Source organism: Paroedura picta, chromosome 9 (assembly GCF_049243985.1).
Source record: "Paroedura picta isolate Pp20150507F chromosome 9, Ppicta_v3.0, whole genome shotgun sequence".
Taxonomy (NCBI): domain Eukaryota; kingdom Metazoa; phylum Chordata; class Lepidosauria; order Squamata; family Gekkonidae; genus Paroedura; species Paroedura picta.
The window spans coordinates 33218178-33238320 of record NC_135377.1 but is presented as its reverse complement, the minus strand read 5'-3'; the positions used below and the strand labels follow the sequence as shown (position 1 = coordinate 33238320).

General features: G+C 41.0%; 1 protein-coding gene across 3 annotated transcripts in view; it reads right to left on the bottom strand.

Moving 5' to 3' along the window:
* Window positions 1-1067: 1067 nt before the first annotated feature.
* The window catches only part of PDE7A (phosphodiesterase 7A), a 58398-nt gene continuing 39322 nt past the window's right edge, over window positions 1068-20143 (bottom strand). For 2 of the 3 annotated variants that reach the window (XM_077352297.1, XM_077352298.1), the window contains 9 exons: window positions 19059-19122; window positions 14891-14986; window positions 12927-13027; window positions 12098-12229; window positions 11652-11743; window positions 10962-11106; window positions 9262-9358; window positions 5732-5812; window positions 1068-2810 (listed from right to left, as the gene is read on the bottom strand). In XM_077352297.1, the coding sequence (XP_077208412.1) occupies window positions 2599-2810; window positions 5732-5812; window positions 9262-9358; window positions 10962-11106; window positions 11652-11743; window positions 12098-12229; window positions 12927-13027; window positions 14891-14986; window positions 19059-19122 (1020 nt within the window). In that variant the 3' untranslated portion in view covers window positions 1068-2598. The other variant, XR_013234125.1, reaches the window with a different exon arrangement.

Here is a 20143-nt window from a genome sequence, read left to right as displayed (position 1 = left end):
AATAATTTGAGAGATTTGTAAACCATCACTGCAACTTCACCTCCTGCAGACTTTGACACACTATCTTGTCTGCCAGGTTTCAGATAAAGAAATGGGCTGTGTGACCTTTTGATTACCAATATACAACAACTGAAGGAATTCAAGGTTGAGAAAAACTGGGTGCAGAAACTACTAGATAACCTGGCTAAAGCCTTACTTTTAACACCATTATTAGCTTTCCTGTTTAAGGATTTTACACACAGCAGCTTCAGAAAGTGGCTATTAAAAATAAAGCAGAGGTTTTTCTAAAGCATTTTTGTTCAGTACATATTAATTAAAAATATAAAGCATAGACTTTCTGCACTGAAACAGAGCTCGGGGGAGCATTTCTCTGTTTATGCTGCTCCTATGGAAATGGTGGGGGAGGGAGATGCCCTCTTGTGACAGCAGTCATGGCCCAAGTAGACGCTGATTTATTTTTTTAATAGCCATTCCCCACTGGTGCTGTAGGAAGCCTCAACTGGATCTTGGCATCCCAACACCAACTCTAAAAAAATCGACCAATGCTAAGTTTAGCCCTGAGTGAATAAAAGTCCACAGAGTTGAGCAGGCTCAAACTGCCTTCTGACTAGCAGAGATCTGGGTTCTTAGCGTTGCCCTACCCTTCCAGGATCTAGCTGTTCAGTAATAGGAATGTTGAGCCAAATACTTCTTTCTCTTCCCTTTGAAGAATTTATAAACCATATTGACACTGCCCCATCTTTCTGCAGCAGAGTTCCTAAGAAAAAGGATCAAGTTCACTAAAACTAGAACTTAAAACCTTTTTAAAAAGCCACTTACCCCCCCCTCCCCCCTTCCAGGACAATCTATTAAATCCACACAAATTTGACATGACTATCTGATTTTAACTAAACTGAATGGAAACAAGCAAAGTTAGTGAAATACTTGTCTTTCCATTCAACAACTTAATCTTCCCCTCCCTCCCAAGGTTTCATATGGAAATAGGTTCATTACATGTTTTCAAATAGGTCTCAAAAGGAGTCACAGAAGAAAATTATTTATCTACTTCAAAGGCTAGACTCTGAAGATAATGTGAAAAGTTTTTTTATTAATCAAAAGTTAACAGCAACAGGCACATTAAAATGAGTATGGCAAAGCCTCTAACCAATGGCTTTACACTGAAGCTCTCTTCCCAAAATGGCTGTTGCAAACTGTAAACAGAATGGAATAAACAGTCTTTACAGTAAGAACAAGGGAAATACAAATGGAAAAAAAAGAAAGCACCAGTTTCTCAAAATAGATTACAGTTGTGCTTACAGTACTTAAAACAATGTAAAAAACAAATTACAAAAAAAGGAATGCTTGAAGTTTAAAAATTAGTCCTTAAAATTAGTCCTTAAAAACAGTTCTCCTTTTCACATCAAAAAACCCATAATGGGCAACATTTCAGTAGAGGGAGGAATAAGTAAACAATGCACTTTTTCAATCTACAACAAAATTTGGTCACTTAGCTTTGTGCATAGTTTAAGGCAGCTGTAGCAACCTGTTAGTTCTCCCCCCCATGTGGCTGCTCTTGAAAATGTCACATTCTAAAAAGAATAAATTAAAAAAAAACTTGCATTTCAAATCCTTTCCACCTTAACCTCCCCCCCTCCCCCACCCCCCAAGAATTCACACTCACACACATACACACACACACACTGCAGCGAAAGGGGCATTTGTACCCTTGTTCTGAAGGACACACTTCCCATCCCACTATATTTCAGATTGGCAAATACCCTGAGCTGTTTCTGGTGTTCGTAGTCATCCCACCTTGTTTCTTGCATGTGCAGTTCAAGTGTACAATAGTGAAAACAACATGCCATGTTTTCACTGCAGAATCATAACACAATTAGAACGTCCTCTCCTCAAGCCCATCTTGCCTCCCCTCCCAAATTTCAGAAGTATTTTCTGCCTTTTAATCCTGCAATCCCATTCTACACTGGAGTTAAACTTGGCCGACCTTTGCGTTGACCACAGCCAAATTATGACACAGGGTTTTCTCTTAGTGAGAGGAAAATGAGCTGCAGTTTCAGGTTTGATCTTTTGTTGTTTAAGTTAGTGGTTCCTTCACAGCCATGCACAAAAGTTAGTTTAAAATCTATAGTTTCCAGGTACATTTGTAAACATCAGTTCTTGCCAGAGGCAGCCAAAAATGGCCACTTCACTTTGCCACATTTTGGACAAGGGCTGAATGGAGTTGCTAAAATCCAAGAGAAAGGAGTCATCCGTGTCCCATGGTAACTCTGAAGGCCTTATTTGAAACTTCTTCTCTTTTGAAAAAGCAGAACTATGTGGCACGTAACAACACACCTTGTCTTTTCCCTATTGAAGTTCAATCATGCCTCTGGTTTGCATATTCAAGATTCCATGCAAAAGCCAACCAAGGCATATGGATATTGCTCTGTGTTCAGGTCTTGTAACCAAAAACTGGGTTCAAATGATCAAAGAAAAAACTTGGAAATAAATAATGCTGGCATTGTTTATACTGAAACCTTGGCAGTCAGACAAAAGTATTAAATCTCAAACCCTCTTCTGCAGATATTAGGCAAGAGGCAGTTTGTCAAGCAGATCCTGGTGTCACGATAGTCGATTTTCCTGAGGTATCACATCAGAGTCCATTTCTTCAAATGCAGGATCAGTATCATCACCGCTGCCGGACTGCTGTCTTTGCATGCCCTTCCAGCTAGCTTTATTCAGCCCCAAATGCCCAAGCATTGTTTGAGACAGCCTGGTGTTTGAAAATCTTGCCCATTCTGCAAACAATGGCTCTACCAAGTAGGTCATAAAACCTAGAGAAAGGGGGGAAATGCACTGGAATTAAAAACAAAGAGAGATTGTGTGCTTTAAATTTTAATTCTGATGCTTGGTTTAGCTCAGATTTATACAGAGCATCAAAACATTGCCCTAAGTAGCAGCTCAATTTGAAATCATTAGTGTGCTTATTTGAATCAAAATAATTTAACAGCCCCTTCCTATTATAAAATTATTTCAATAATTAAACTTGTCAAATCACCTCCAAAAATCAACACATTAAGCAATAAAAGCAGCACAAAAGTAGCAGCAGTATTTAAACAGGATCAAGAACTTAGTAATTTAAAACCAGAATATTTGAAGATTTCCTGAAGCGCTGCAGATATATAGATTTCATACAGTTATCTGAAATTAAAACGAACATTTTCCTTTTAAATGCTTATTGAAGACTGGGTAAAAACAACAACATATACAAATTTTCCTCAGCAGTGGCAACTACAGATGGGCCCAAACCTAAAAAGGGCAGCTCTGGGTTTAGGGCAGCCCACAAACCAGACCTACGTACCCAAACAGGCCCCACCAAACCAGTTCAGCAAGTATAGTTCCCCCTTTCTCCTAGCCATGGCTTGCCATGCTAGAAGGGACTTCTATTCCACCTTTTGGCTCACAGAACCAGAAGGAAGGGGGAATTCCCTGGGGAAAATAAGTCCTTACGCAGCTGGGACAAATTGGGTGATAACTGCTTGTGAAGAGTTAAATAGCTGAATCCATTTACCCCTTTGGTTTTGCTTCTCCCCCTTTGTGGGGAGAAGCAAACGTCAGGTAATGTTTGGGGAAGGTGCCTCCCCTAAAAATCAGTTCCTGAGCTCCAAACCAGCCCAAGTTCACACCAAATTTGGCTTGTGAGATGGTTCATGCCCCTCTCTAGTGGTGACAGCAGGAGAAGTGCGCATATTTCAGCAGAAACATGGGAGAAAGAAATAGCCTCTCTCCTTTCCTTTCACCATGCTAGTCTTGTCTTTTAAATCACAGCTCCAGCCAGCAGCATTCTATACAGGCCATGTGTTGATTGAAAATATCATGACTTTACAAGGCACATAATATGCTGTTTCACCCTTAGAGACATGATAACTAGGTGAGAAGCCCATTGCATTCAGGAATGTAATGGGCGCTAACGGGCAGTGGCAGGGAGAGCGGGCAAAGGTGAGGGGTGCTTACCGAAGCCAATGGGCGCGTCGGCGATGGGTAGTTTGGTGGCGGGCAGCCCGGGGGGAAGTGGCTTGAGTGGAGGGCTGGCGGGCGGCATGTTGGCGGTGGAGAGGGCAGTGGCTGGCCAATGGTGGCGGTCGCGGCAGGTCTTTGGCAGTCAGCCAGCGGCTGGGTGGCTCCGTGGCAGACAGTTGGATGGCTGCGGGGTGCCCTGGAGCCAGTAGCAAAGACATCACCTGGGCAACCTCCACTGCCTTCGAGACTGCGGAGGAGCAGGAAAGCGCTGGCAGGGCAGGCAATAGCGACAGGGCCCAGGAGGCAGGAAAGAGCGAGGCTGGGCGATTGGTCCCACACAGCTGGGGGAGGTGGGCGCTCTAGGGCATGGCCCAATCCAGATGCAGCCAGCTTTGCTGGGCACATCTGGATTGGCCCGCTGGAGCAGGGGAAATGCTGGCCGTGGGTTTCAGGGTCTGGACAGACCCGGACAGCGACCCGGACAACGCGGCCCAATGGCCCTTTCAGAATTATTAAGATGAACTTTGGTAAGGTTAAAGAAAGAACCAATACGAAAATGTACTTAATTTGGCCTTCCTTCCTGAAATTTTGCACCTAAAACTGCTGTCTTGATTCTTGGCTAAAATTAACTTACTGGTACTAATATCACAGCTGATCAATGGTTTGGCAATTGAGACTGCATTGCAATTTCTTGGACTTCTGTTCCCCCAGCTCCATTACACATGCTACTTGTTTGCAGTAGTAGGTGGCTTTAAAATCTGAACTGGGCAGCTATTGTTGTCATTAGCCAGAGTGTGCTTCAACCTAGTATAGAAGGGGGTCTGAAGGGGGTCTCCAGTTATAGCAGTGCACATTGTTTATATGATTAATAAACCACAAGCAAGTACATTTTCTCCAATCCACAAAGTTGCAGGAAGGGACTGAGACACACTAGAGAAAGGAGACTGCAGCATTGATCTGGTGCTCAAGCTCAGAACCAGGCTGAAATTATAGAATTTCAATTTTGGACTTGCAGTAAACAAATCTACCTACTGAATGCTATATAGATGAACCTGCCCTATCAAAGTAAGGCTAAACTGACAATTAAATCCTTATTGCCTCTGATTACTCCAGGCAAAAGAATATATGCCAGATGAGAAAAGTATCTCAAATTCTGCTATTATTGTACCATTCCTATTTTATGAATAAAGGGAAATAAATTATCATGGGGGGGAATTCTGGGAAATTTTTCTTGACTACTGAGATTCAGGATTAAAAGTACAATAGTCCTGAACCTTAGCTGTATATGATACAATCTTTCTTCCTCATCTCCATGCTGTACAGTGACTTTGAACAGTACAGAATGACATATATTCCTAAATCTTGAAAATGTACCCCATCCTTGATTCTAATTTCAATCTCCATGCTGGAATATAAAATCTACTAGAGACTTGAGATGTCAAATTTCTGCTTGCCATGTTTTCATTTAATGTTTTTCAAATGGTGATATTCAGTTGCTGTCAATGAGATGTGGCTTATGAACCAGGCTCTATTAGGCCATTTGTATAGGCGGGGGGAGGGGAACTAAATATTGTATAGGCGGGGGGAGGGGAACTAAATATTTTTACACATAGCTGGGATGTTCCATAACAAATGTCAAAAGAAAAAGCTAGTCCTGCATATCTATATCAAATGGACAATAACAATTTGTAAGCATTGTAAATATAATAAATGGTTCATATAGCTCTGCAGTTACCAATCTGGATGTTGGCCATGGTTTCTGTCTGTCGATCACATAAGGGACTCACACCCAAGTGGTACTTTTTTTCAACATCTCCTACAAAGAAATACTGATTAATAAGACCATTTCAAAAACTAAAGATTCTGAGATTAATTTTAATATATAATATAATTAGAAAATAAAAGCCTATGTGAGACATTCTCTAAAATTCCAACATCTCTCAGTTAGCTTCTCTGTAGCGGTTTACAAATATAAGCAATATTAAAAGCCCTCATGAGCCACGCAAGGAACAAATCTGTTTTTTTTAATGGATTACAAATATGATTCAATACACTGTTACTTCTGTGGACAGGTACTGGGAAGGCATCTAGAAGAGGGAACTGTTTCTTCAATTTCTGACTACCTTGAAGAAAATGCACAAGCTTTTTTAACGTCTTGGAAGGGTTTCCCAAGTGGGTGGGAGTTAAAATTTTTAAATTATTTTTTTTTATTTCTTAAACATTTATCAGGTGATATGACCATATATGGTCATGTCGGCCCACCCACCACACCCAAAATGGCCAATAATGGGCCTGGAGGGGATGGGAAGGCCTTGGGTGGGAAAGTACACAGCTATGCTTCCCAACCATATTCTGTATGATCATGCTATTCCGGGGTTTTTGAAGCCTGAAGAATGTTTCAGGGGTTTGTCAACGGTAAAAAAAAGTTGAGAAATGCTGCCTTAGCTACAGAACATTTACAGAGAGCAAATTCAACATTCACCTTGCAAAGTTGTCATTTTTTAAACACTGTTGACACAAGTCATTTTTCAACACAGATGTTGTTTCACTATACATATAAAGTTGTCAATATAAGCCTAGTGGAAATCTGCAAAATTAAAGAACTCAAAATCCAGTTGCAAATGTGTATATACAGAAACCTGATCTATTGGTCACTTAACTGGGCATGCAATACTGTATTGTTTCAACTGTACTGTGAGCGTAAATCAGCACACACAAACAATGCATCGAATCTATTAATTAATGTGGCATGATATTAAGCAAATCTATTCAAAGCCAGTCCTACTGAGTTGAATCAGGCTGATTTCCTAACAGATGTGCTTAAGATTACAGTTTTCAAATACATGGTAAAATAAAACTTATTACAATAAAACTAGAGGCAAAGCCCATTGTACCTAGGAATACGACAGGTGCTAGTACATACACCCGCACTGTGAGCTTCCTGGGTTCTGGCCCTCCTCACCCCCCCCTCCGTTCTCAATTCGATCTTGAGATCCAGTGTGGAAAAGTAGTTAAAAAGTAGCAGACTCTAATCTCAAGAGCTGAGTTTGATTCCTGACTCCTCCTCCATATGCAGCCAGCTATGCTGCCAACTTCCAGGAGGGGACCTCAAAACCTTCAGGAAGATGAAAGAGTGAAAGACAGGATGAAAGTGAGAAAAAGAGATAGACAGAGAAAGAAAGAGGAGGGAGGGAGGGAAGGCATCAGTTCTCCTGGAAAATAGCTGCTTTGGAGGGGCACAGGCCCTCCTACCCCACACCCATAAAAGAGTGTCAACATAGGTCACCACTGTCCCCACCTTCCCACCAAACCCCACATCTTCCAAGGCCAGGCCAGGCAGACTGTGGAGGGGTGGGTTGCCATTTGTATGCCCCCCACATCTTCCAAAGTGTGGTCTGGGAAGGCTGCAGGGGAGGGCTGCCACCTTCCTGCCCCCCTGCGACATCTCCTAAAGGCTGGGCTAAGCAGAGAAGGACATAAGGGGGCTGCCTCCTTCCCACCCATCCCCATCCCCCAAAGGGCAATCCAGCCAGGAAAGGCCATGGGGGGCTGCCTCCTTACAGCCCCCTCCCCCACATCTCCCAAAACACAAGCTTAGTGGAGAAAGCCACAGGGAGTGGGTGGGCTACCTCTTTCCCACTCACTCCATTTCCCAAAGGGCAGGCCAGGCAGGAAAGGTGATGGGGAAAGGGGCTGCCTCCTTCCTGCCCCCCCCCCACATCTCCCAAAGGCCAGGCCAGGCAGGGAAGGTTATGGGGTGATCCCTCCTTCCCAGCCCCCACATCTCCCACAGGACATGCTGGATGGGTAAGGTTGTGGGGGGGCACTACCGCAATATCCCCCCACATCTCCCAAGGACCAGGCTGGACAGGGAAGGCTGCTGCACCCCCCAGGGAGGCAGGGTGGGGGAAAAGCAAAGATGTCTCTAATTGCCGGCTCCCAGCTTGACTCAAGCATCAGCTGAATGAGAGCTTAGACCAGCCAGATGTTCAACAGGCAGAAAACCCTAACCAGCAGGAGGGAATGGAGATGCAGACAAACTAGAGGTTAGATTCCAAATGGGTATCCATGTTGGTCTGAAGTAGCACAACAAAATCAGAGTCCAGTAGCACCTTTAAGACCTACAAAGATTTATTCAAGGCATGGGCTTTTAAGTGCAAGTCTGAGAAAGAGTGCTTGCACTTGAAAGCTCACGCCTTGAATCAATCTTTGTTGGTCTTAAAGGTGCTCATCTGTACTTCCTTCCTGCTGAAACCTGAGACCAATACATGAGGCAAAGAAATTAGCTGATACCCTCCAGTAGCAGGGCCTTTCAGGGGGGGCTAACCCCTCCTCTACCCTGCAAGCAGCAGGAAAAGGACAGATAAGCCCCATGATTGGCTCTCATTGGAAGAGTGGTCTCTCCCTATTGGTGGCACACCCCTAAGGAGGCCCAATCAGATAGAGTCAGTTGTCTGCATGCAATTTGACCTGACTAGCCCTCATTGGCAGATGGCAATTTGAACTGATTGGCCCTCATTGGCAAAGTGCTCTGTCCCTATTGGTAGCACAACCCAAGAAGGGCTAATCACATAGGGAGTCAGTTGTCTGCATGCAATTTGAACAGACTGACCCTCACTAGCATAGTGCAATTTGAGCTGATTGGCTTTCATTGGCCAAATGTCTCTATTTGCAACACAGCCCCAGGAAGGGCCAATCAGGTAGGGAGTGAGTTGGCTGCATCAACTTCATGTTTAGCAATAGCTCTTTAATCAGGAAATCTTAATTAAGGCAAGCAGAAATCGTAAGTGTTATGTAAGGTGTAAAGGTGCCAGCTATTAAAATATATGAAAAGATCACTGTAATTGCATATATTAGCTTCAAATACATTTTTCAGCCCAGGTATGTATATGTAAAAGAGCCTCTTGTGGCGCAGATTGGTAAGGCAGTGACGTGCTGTCTGAATCTCTGACCATGAGGCTGGGAGTTCAATCCCAGCAGCCGGCTCGAGGTTGACTCAGCCTTCCATCCTTCCGAGGTCGGTAAAATGAGTACTCAGCTTGCTGGGGGGTAAACGGTAATGACTGGGGAAGGCACTGGCAAACCACCCCGTATTGAGTCTGCCATGAAAACGCTAGAGGGCGTCACCCCAAGGGTCAGACATGACTCGGTGCTTGCACAGGGGATACCTTTACCTTTACCTTTATGTATATGTTACACTTCTAATTCGTTATTAAATTTTATTTCATATTTCACTGTGAAAATCATTTGTTTTTCATTACTTGCCTTGATTAAAGAACTCTTCTGTTACTTTTTCACTCCATTGCTTGCTCAGTTCCCATGTCCGACAGGGGTTGCAAATATCAGCACATTTCAAAGCCATCTAGCAAATTAAATGGTATCACACTTAATGAAAAGTGCAATCAAACTGTTCAAGTTATAAAGCAGTACACTTAAATTTTCTATTTACAATGTGTTACAGGAAGCAACTACCTTTAAAATCCTAAAAACAGTAGTAGTGAATAACAAAGAGGCTCAATATTTCCTGCTCGTGGCACTTTAAGAAACCTGACTACAAACTGGACAGGATTACAGCCAACATGTATAAGAAAACATGTTGAAATAGGTACAAGTCAGCTTCTCTGAAACATCAACGCAACACTTGATTAATATGAAAACAGAGACATTTATTTAAAGGTACTCAAGTTGCCTACTGTGTAATTTTAACCCAAAATTTAAAAGGAGGTCACTTTGGCTTCCTTTTGGTCATAATTTGAAACAATACATCACACAGTTCAATTTATTTTTCAGTTATTAGTACTTACCCTAAAATTACACTTATTTATTTGAAGTGAAAAAAATTAACCCAAACATTTATATTCAGATGTTCCATTCAGAGCCCTCCCTACTATATAAAGATCAATTATTAAAATACCATCTCCCAGTCTGTATAAAAACTTGTGCTATTTGCAAGGAAAGAAGAACAGCCTGAGCAGGACCGCCCTGCCTTGAATAGTGGTGGTATTGTGCTATGATTAATGCTTCTTTAGTCTCTGTCAACGAGGATGTCAAAATCCAATCTTCTCCTGTAACATGTGGCACATTAAATCATTAACTGGGCCTCTGATGGTGCACTCAAACAGCCACTTAATCACTTCCCCATTTAATCTGCGCTATAACACCATGGATCAAACAGGTGGCCAAGTGCCTTACAGATGCTCCCAAGTGTTTGAGTTGCAGGAGCCTATTGTCACAGCAAACTAATTGCTAACGGTCACACATGCAAATTTCCATCACAGTGAAATCCAACAGAAAGAATTGTGAATCAATAATTTCACGCAATAAAGACTGACAACAATTCAATTCTGTTGCAAAAACAATGCTTTCTTTTTCTTTTCTTCTTTGAAAAAGAAACATTCTTGTTGACAACTTTTCTTTGTAGTTTCATCAAAGCAAAAAAATTGAGACGGCATTAAGACAAATACGCTCCTGCCTCTCAAGACAGCCCTCACCAGAAAAAGGTAAAGAAACACCAGCAGATCAGAATGAGAAAAACATTTGACACCTGTGTTGCACTTGTTTCTGTGGACAAACAGAAAACCTTGTACTGGCAAAGTATGCTTGTATAAAAACTATACTACTACCAGAACATGAATACAGTATTTGCTGGCGTATAAGACTACTTTTTCCCCCTGAAAAACATGCCTCCAAGTGGGGGAGTCGTCCTATACACCAGGTGCACTTCAGTTGGGATAGACAGAGCTGCCCATAGTGGCCCATAGTACTGTAATGGAAAGTAACAAACTCTATATTTTGAGTGGAAATGTTGGGGGGTCGTCTTATATGCCCAGTCGTCTTATACACCGGCAAATATGGTAGGTTGCCTTCAGATGGATGTACAGTGGCTAAACACTATCATACAACAGTTAAACAAAGAAATGAAGTTATTTAATTGCAATTACTATTTTCTCTTACTAATGTATTACCTGAAGAATAAGATGGCGATGGTGCTCATCTTCTAAGCATAGGTCTCCCTTGTCCAAATGACTACGAAATAAGGAGAGATATTCATTCTGCCGACTGATATCTGTGGCGAGAATCAGTGCTCCTATCTGGCTTTCCATCAGCTGCCTGAAATTGGAGATAAATGGTAGCAACATGAAAATCACCACCAACATACAATTCATATGTAAAATTCACAGATCATTTTATGTAAAGCTTAGACCAACCCTGATTATTAAAATGAATAAAACCATATTTCCAATATTATGTTTCTTAAAATGCAATGTTTCAACTATTTAAAACCTTTAAAGGCTTTATATTGTAAACTGAAGTGAATATATCTTCTTTACATGTACATCTCAGCATATAACGGGCATATTAACTATGCTATACTTTGTATGATGGAGAAAAAACTGACAAGGCTCACCGGAAATATATTTTGAAATTTCAACACCCTCTATTTTCACCTCATATCAATCTAAAATACCTATTCTGCATTGTATTCTACATAATACAGCAGGGGTAGTCAAAACTGCGGCCCTCCAGATGTCCATGGATTACAATTCCCATGTGGGAATTGTAGTTCATGGACATCTGGAGGGCCGCAGTTTGACTACCGCTGTAATACAGTAAAATCATGATATCTATAGGGGTAAAGCCAACCTGCCACCTACCTATTTTCTAAAGACATGTGTGCAAATAATCCACTCTCTCTTAGCAGCCCCACAGCGGATCTCCAGTGGTGATTTTCCAGTACTGAGGTATTCTGAAAGAAAAACATGTTACTAGTATTGAGGATTTTTTTAAAAATGCCCCACTATTTTCTTAAAAGAGGAATCCAGTATACTAATTATGGGTTGTATCCTGCACCAGTCTACTAACAGAAGAGGAAGGAGGGGCAATATCGCTAGCAAATTCATTGAGGAAAACTTCAGTCTGGCCCTATGGCTTTTTGGTTGAGGGTCATCTCCTCTCTAAGAACTTCCTTTCTGATGGTCCAGGGGAGGGAAGGCAGGAAAAACATCCAACCACAGAAAATGAGTAGAATACAACCCTTCCTCTTTAGAAGAGCAAAGCTACTCCCATGGGTTCATGACAAGAGTATTTGTTTTCTACTTACCTTGTATAAAGTTGCTAAATAATGGTTTGTTTTAATAAGGAAAGGCTGATTAACACCTGGGTGATCCAAATCATGAGTGGCAGCTGCAATTAAACTGAGCAGAACATCCCATGGAGTTAGCAGATTTAAAAGCTGTAATATAAAGTATTTCCACATGAGTATTCACTCTTAATTCTTACAAAAACATTACATTAGAATTTTTAAAAGAGAAAACTTAGTCTTCAAACTGATCTGTTTTTATCACCTGCAGGATTTGGGATTTCCCTATGCTAACACAGCAGGTGAATATCATTATTAATGATATTTGTAGTTTGTAATTAGAGCCTCTTGTGGCACAGAGTGGTAAGGCAGCCGTCTGAAAGCTTTGCCCATGAGGCTGGGAGTTCGATCCCAGCAGCCAGCTCAAGGTTGACTCAGCCTTCCATCCTTCCGAGGTCGGTAAAATGAGTACCCAGCTTGCTGGGGGGTAAACGGTAATGACTGGGGAAGGCACTGGCAAACCACCCCGTATTGAGTCTGCCATGAAAACGCTGGAGGGCGTCACCCCAAGGGTGAGACATGACTCGGTGCTTGCACAGGGGATACCTTTACCTTAGTTTGTAATTTATCTACTTTTAAAATAACAGCAGCAGGCACCCATGCCACCTGTGCTCTATGGCATGGAGAACTGATGACCCACAGAGTCCCACTCCTCAGGCACTTGAAGGTAGTTTCCACACCCCACCCTGTGCAAACACATAGAGGAAGCACCGAGTGCTAGCACTACAGTTAAAGTTTCATTACCAAGAGAACTGTTACCATTACCCGATAAATAAGAGAAAACTGCTACCTTGGGTTCCTTTAAATAACAGTGCATGGCCTGAGTCACATCAGCAGCATGAACTGCATTGTGATATGGATTTTGACTGTGGTAATCTTCTTGAACCATTACTAAAAAAAAATTGAAAAGTAGTATAAATGTAGATTAATTGAAAATTGTACATATGGTAATGCATAGTTGTTGTTTTTTTCTGGAAGCAAATATAAACTGGGTCATGAATCAGCTGGAGTAGGCACTGCAACATCAAGCATCAAGTAGTGGCACACAATCAGCCTCTCTCCTCCAATGTAAACCAAGTTATTATGCATTAATGCCTGATTCATTCTATTTCCATGCAACAAGAAAGGGAAGAACATCATGACTCAGGCTTTCACACAGTCGGAATCTAAAATGGAGGATCCCAGTCATACTGAAAGTTCCCTGCATGTTGGAGGGGAAAGTGCTATTCTACCTCTGTGTTATTAGAGTTTTACTCTAGATTAATGTATGAACTGGCTCATGCTGCCCCCCCTTGTCTGTCCATATTAAACAGGACAACCTTCAGCTAAAAGCATAAGGTCCATATTATTCTAGATTGAACCATCATAGCACCAAATTAAATTCTTCCCAAGGTATCATTAACTATATACTGATCTCCAGCAACAAGTCCTTTGAAAGAGTACTAAGCTGGTCCCACCTATATTATTTAGAGATGCTGATGGAAACTACAATTATAAGTCCAAAGGATGAAATCAAGAGACAAGACTGCTCAAAGGTTCAAAAACCATAATACGTAATCTGGATAATTTAAATAAGCTTTTAATCAGCTACAGACTCCTGCATATTTATTAACAGAAATAAAGCCACACAGAACTGTACTGCACAAAAGCTTCAAGAGACCGTTAGTTTAATCTTGGCTAACATAAACAAATATGTCTGAGGCTTTGCACTTCCACTGTAATAGGCAAGACGTAACCTCTTACTGCCTTTATTCTCAAACCTGTAAACAGGGTTGCATAGGGAGGCACATGTTACAGAAATCTTAACCACAAGTCAATCTGCATTCATTTTAGGGAAAGTACACACAAGCACACGTGACCTAATTTATATATACAGACACATAACACTAAGCGGGTGAACACTTACATATAAGAAATCCCACTTCTGCATAAAATTCAGTTTTTTTTAAATCCATTAGTCAAGTATGAATTAGCTGTACTACAAAGCATCAAAAGTCACTCAAGTTCTTGTGGGTCCATGCTGCTGCTGCTTCTTCCTTTCTTTCTTGGTTATCAATATCCCAAACTTAAGTTATTCAACAACAGGAAGCCTCCTAATGGAACTTCTATAAAGTTCCAACAGCAAAATTTTCACAAGGATGGTTTATGCACTGGGAACTTCACTGCCCCAGCCCCCGTGCAGGAGCACAAATCAGAGGCAGATGAGGCACACGGAGCCAAATGCTTCTCCTTGTGGATGCAAGGAAGAGGTGGGGCAACCTGCCACGATTAAAACTCCAGTTTGCAGCCCGGCATGAAACCTCCAGTGCAGAAACCGTCAAGGACCTCTCCAGACAGTGGCACAGCACAATTGCTGCCAGAAATCCAGACTTTTATTAAGGAAGCATTTCAAATGTCAGATATTTTAATTTTCAAGGAATCCATACCACAGTAATTAAGCTGTTGAAAATCATAATTCTTCTGCATAAGTACATATGTTGCAGCTTGGAGCACAATGTAGAACATGGTTGTATATAAAAGGGGCCATCACATCTCTTGGTTAATACATAGGACAACTTCTTACAATAAGTAATTTATTTTGCCATTTTGTGACTTCTCATTCTTTGCAGAGGAACAGAATATTGTGATACTGCCACAGATCAGCACCAAGAACTTTTTTGTCTGGAAAGGACCTTTAATGAAATTTTATACTTACAGGACTGTTTAGGAGTTTTCAAACTGGGTTCAAATTATGAATACATTAAATTATTTTACCTAAAAATCTGCGGAGTTTCATTGTATCTAACTGGAAGTGCTCTATAAGTCCATGAAGATTAAACAGGTGGAAGGTTAAGGTGACTAAACTGTTTCCTAAGGAAAAATAATAAAAAACATCTTTAATGAGAAACGTCTAAAAGATATACAAGCTTAAAAATTAGCAATTTTACTACATGAATAAGAGAAAATCATATAATGCATACTTGTAGATGATCCAGGTACAACAGAAAGGAAGCTAACTTGCTATTCATACTAAGTAACCTGAAGGCACTCAACACAGTCCACCTAAACTATTTAAGAATATGGTTCGATGGAACATGACACAGCAACTCTACTAAAGGAGGAGATCAGTTTATGAAAGAAATTCCTTGGGAACTCTATGCACATATAATGCATACTTGTAGATGATCCAGGTACAACAGAAAGGAAGCTAACTTGCTATTCATACTAAGTAACCTGAAGGCACTCAACACAGTCCACCTAAACTATTTAAGAATATGGTTCGATGGAACATGACACAGCAACTCTACTAAAGGAGGAGATCAGTTTATGAAAGAAATTCCTTGGGAACTCTATGCACATATAATGCATACTTGTAGATGATCCAGGTACAACAGAAAGGAAGCTAACTTGCTATTCATACTAAGTAACCTGAAGGCACTCAACACAGTCCACCTAAACTATTTAAGAATATGGTTCGATGGAACATGACACAGCAACTCTACTAAAGGAGGAGATCAGTTTATGAAAGAAATTCCTTGTGAACTCTATGCACACATGAGACTTTTGAGATGCTCAAAATGGAAGACAAGATATAAATGCAATAAAAAAAAACATTTTTAGATTCCTTTCCTTTTCTGAGCTCCTTGGGCAATGACTAGAAGATTAAACTAAATTCCAAAGGAAAATATGGCAGACAGGAATTTAGCAACCAACACAGTTATACCTGGATCACTGTCTAGCATTAGATAAGCAATATAGGATTCCTTTCAAAAGTACAGAACAATGGACGTGATAAAACAGGTAAAAACCCAGTGATTCCTTAAAGAGTTTTTTTAAAGAGTATTATTGTATTTTATGAGATAAAGTATGATTTTTACACTGGCTACAAGGACAAAAATAATCTGAATATGGAATATTACAAAACCTCTCACAGTTGTTTCAAATTACAGAAACCACTATTCTTCTCATGCCTATTGTTCCTTCTAGGTGCCTTCTTACACAGAACATAATTTTTAAAAAACTTTAAAATGTATGTTTCACTTTAGTGTTTTAATATTCATTAGCAGTACTAAAAAGTGAGTCCACATATTTTGTAATGTAAATAGGGTGTTTACAGAAACCACTTTGTTTCTGACGGAGAGGAAATCATGATATTCAGGCCATCACTGGTGCTGCTTTTTCTTCTTAGGGAAATATGGAAGGTGCTTTCTGTGTCCTCAAAAGAGCAAGTGAAGCAGAGAGAGGTGTCTGTGGCAAGCCAGGTGTGAGGAGAGGCTTGACACGAATATGAGTTGGCTGAAGGTGGGAATGGGCTGTTTTTGTTTTGTTTTTTGCTTTGGCCAGGCAAGTCTGTAGGTGGGTTGGGCACAGAATGCCAGTGGAAAACAAACCATGATTATGTAACACAAAACTACATATTAAAACTCTAAAATTCATTCATATCAGTGGAATTTCTAGAATGTTAAATGCTTGCATTTTATGAAGTGGCTTCTAACAACCAGCTAAGGATCCCTGGCCCTAAAGAAGTCCGCCTGGTCTCAACCAGGGTTAGAGCATTCTCTGTTCTGGCTTCCACCTGGTGGAACGAGCTCCCGGAAGAGATCAGGGCCCTGACAGAGCTTAAACAGTTCTGCAGGGCCTGCAAAAAGGAGCTCTTCCGCCAGGCATTTGGTTGAGACCAGGCACAACCAACAGCAACTGAAGGGCCCTAGAAAATGACAGAAGCTGTAATTGGTCCAGGTTGTAACAGCCTATCTATTAACGGGTGATAATTACACTACTATTATAACAAAAGTATTATGGCAGCTGCATTGGTTACTGTTTGCTCTTGGACTCAATTTAAGGTACTGTTTTTCATGTTTAAATCCCTTAAACTTGCAAAGCTTCCTCTCCCCACATGAGCCCAGGTGGATCTTAGGATCCTCATGAAGTTTGGTGATTTTTCCACCATCAAAAAGGGGGTGAGATCTGTGACTGCCAGGGCAAGAATGTTTTCTGTGATATAATTCATGAAATGGGCTCCCAATTGCAGTAAGAAACTCGAAGCAAAGCCTGAGAACTCTTCAGCGACATTTTAATGGAGCGTTTCAATTTGAGACATTCAGTTATCTACTAGTTTAAGTTTACTATGCTTTTTCATAAAACTACAGTCTTCAGAGGATGGCACTTAAATTGATAATGTTTCTTTTAAATCTATATCTTCCACAGCCCATGGCTATTTTTTAAATCCATCATGGCTGTGTTGTATAAATTTTATAGGGAATGCTCTGTACTCTTTATCTCTAGCTGGAATATGTTAAATTCTTTATCATCCTATCTTTCCAGTGAGGAGTATGAATGGACATGAATTGGCTGATGAACTAACATTTGTCACAAATTTTGGCCTGTTCAGGGTTCACAAATCTAAGTTACGAACAGAAGAACTGGGATGAAATTCATAAATTCTGGGCGCAATTCATGGTGGCTCATGACAGTTTGCTGCTCATCTGTTTGGTTTAAATGGCTTAGAGCAACATGTTTCCCATCGCTCAGCTGTTTTCCTGGGTTTCTGCAAACCCTGTTTAAAGGGGCTGCAGTCCCTTTCAATACAATTTGCAGGGCCACAAACTGAACCAACCAGTTTGGTTTGTTAACAAACAGCCTTTTCCCAGTTCATGCCCATTCCTGCTGCTGAGGTCAAGCTTTGGTCAATTTAAATTGTAAATTATTTCATTTCCAAGACAAACTTTTTCCTTGCAAAGGTATTTTGATAGAAGTTTTGCCATGGACAAACAAACAAAATGGTGTTATGAATTGGTAGTCAAATTCATCAAGGAACAAATGAGCCCTTGGATGATGACCTATATAAATATTTATTTCTTATTCAAAACACAGAACAATGCAGTGGTCAAATTGTGGGGACACCAGCTATACTAGTCCAAAAATTAAAATGTAGATTGAAGCATATGATTTGCCAATACAAAAGCATTCAGACTTAAAACATACAAGAGTAAACACAGAAGATCAGCTGGATCTTCTGCTGGAAAAATTCACCCTCTGGCACAAGACTACCTTACATGCCTATCTAAGGGAAGATGACCTTCCTTATCCATTCTAACCAGATGTTCCAAAGAAGTAGGCCCAGCACAGAAAAGTTCCATGATTTCACTGTGGCCATATTTTTTTAATTTTTAAGTCCTTTTTTAATTTTTAAGAGACACATTTCCCAGTATACTCCCTGAGCCAGTTATGAACGGTTCTCCCATCCTCATTTTACCTTCACAACATCTCTCGAGTAGCTGACAGTGACTGGCCTACAGTCACTCAAACAGTTTTGTGGCAGAGTAGGAATTTGAACCTGTGTCTCCCAGATATTATACCACTTTGCTAACTATGCCTAACTAAAGACTAGCCTTTCAAAAATTTATATCAAACCATATTTAAAGCAGTTAATATATTACTTCTTTAAAAGCACTTGAGTCAAATTATTTCCTTGAAAGAAATTATACTTCTCACAAATAGCTAGATTTGAGTCCAGTAGCACCTTAAGGGACCAACAAGATTTTGGGGTTATAAGGCATTTAAGAAAGGTTCCTTCATCAGACAGGTATGTGACCGAAGGGAGTTTTGACTCTCAAAGGCTTGTACACTGAAAATCTTATTGGTCTCTATGCTGCTACTAGACTCTAGTCTAACATTTATATTGCAGATCAATACAGCTATCCCCTGAAACCTGTCATAAATAGAATTGATTCCATACACTAAAGAATGAAATGTTGAAGAGTGTAGTTTGTTAACAGACTGCAAGTTTAAACATGATTTCTGTGATGAATACTGGACTCAGACCAAGAAAGTATCTTATTTACAGGAAGTATGTACAATGCTTGCATAAGAGACAAAACTCAATGACTAGAGAGCAATGTAGAAGGGCACAGGGCTGGCATGCCAATGACAGTTTCCTTACCATTTGTTAGCCTATCAAAGAGGAAGATATCAAAATTCCAGTTTCCAACTTTTTCTAGCATACACTAAAAGAGAAAAAAGAAAATATTTTATTCTGAGTTAATGCACATTATTTTCATGTGCTGTGAATTAGAACTGACTTTTCTTCACATTTGAACAGTGAAAGAGTACTGCCGAGAAAATAAAGATGACCATAATCATGTCTGTAACCACAGGAATCCTTCAGTTTCACTGGCATAACAAAATGTGATCAAGCAGGTTAAGAAGGTTAAGAACATAAGAGAACATGAGACATACCATGTTGGATCAGGCCAGTGTCCCATCCAGTCCAATACTGTGTGTCACATAGCATCCAAAACCCAGGTGCCATCAAGAAGTTCACCAGCTGGGCCAAACTGTAGATGCCCTCCCACCACTACCCCCCCCCCAAGCACCAAGAATACAAAGCATCACATCCTCAGACAGAATGATCCAATTGCACCTGAGGAAAAAATTATTCTACAAAGTATATTTGTCTCTGGAAATGTTCTATGACAGAGGAAAAGCAGACAAAATTTGTTCCCCAAGTTTCAGGACTCTCACAAAAACCTCCAGGTTCTGGGCTTCTGCTTTAAATCTGAGTGATCCACAGGCAGAATTATGCTACCACATAGACCCATTATGCATGGGGGGAATAACACACGTTCGGGGTGGAATGGCAGCGACTAAAATCACCGATAACGCACGGTGCCGGCTGCAACCGGCCGCACTTTCGGTGCATGCCGCCGAAAAAGCCGCGTTAGCGAAACGCAGAAGAAAGCGCAGCTTCCGGGTGACCGGGGCGCAACCAGAAGCGGTGCCGGGATTGCCGTGTGCATAATCGGTTACCGCTGTTGCACCCCATCCCGTGCATAACCGGTGTGCTTCGCGTCCTCCCCCTCCGCGTTTTCCATGTGACCCGAAATCGCAGTTTCGGCGGCTTTGCATAATGGGCCTAGGTGATGACTTGACTTGATTAAGTTATGCAGTCCTGTGCAAAAACAATGGCATAAGCCTTGTCTGTGCCAGTTTTCTTTCTCGTGGTAATTTATATTGGTGGGGAAGGGA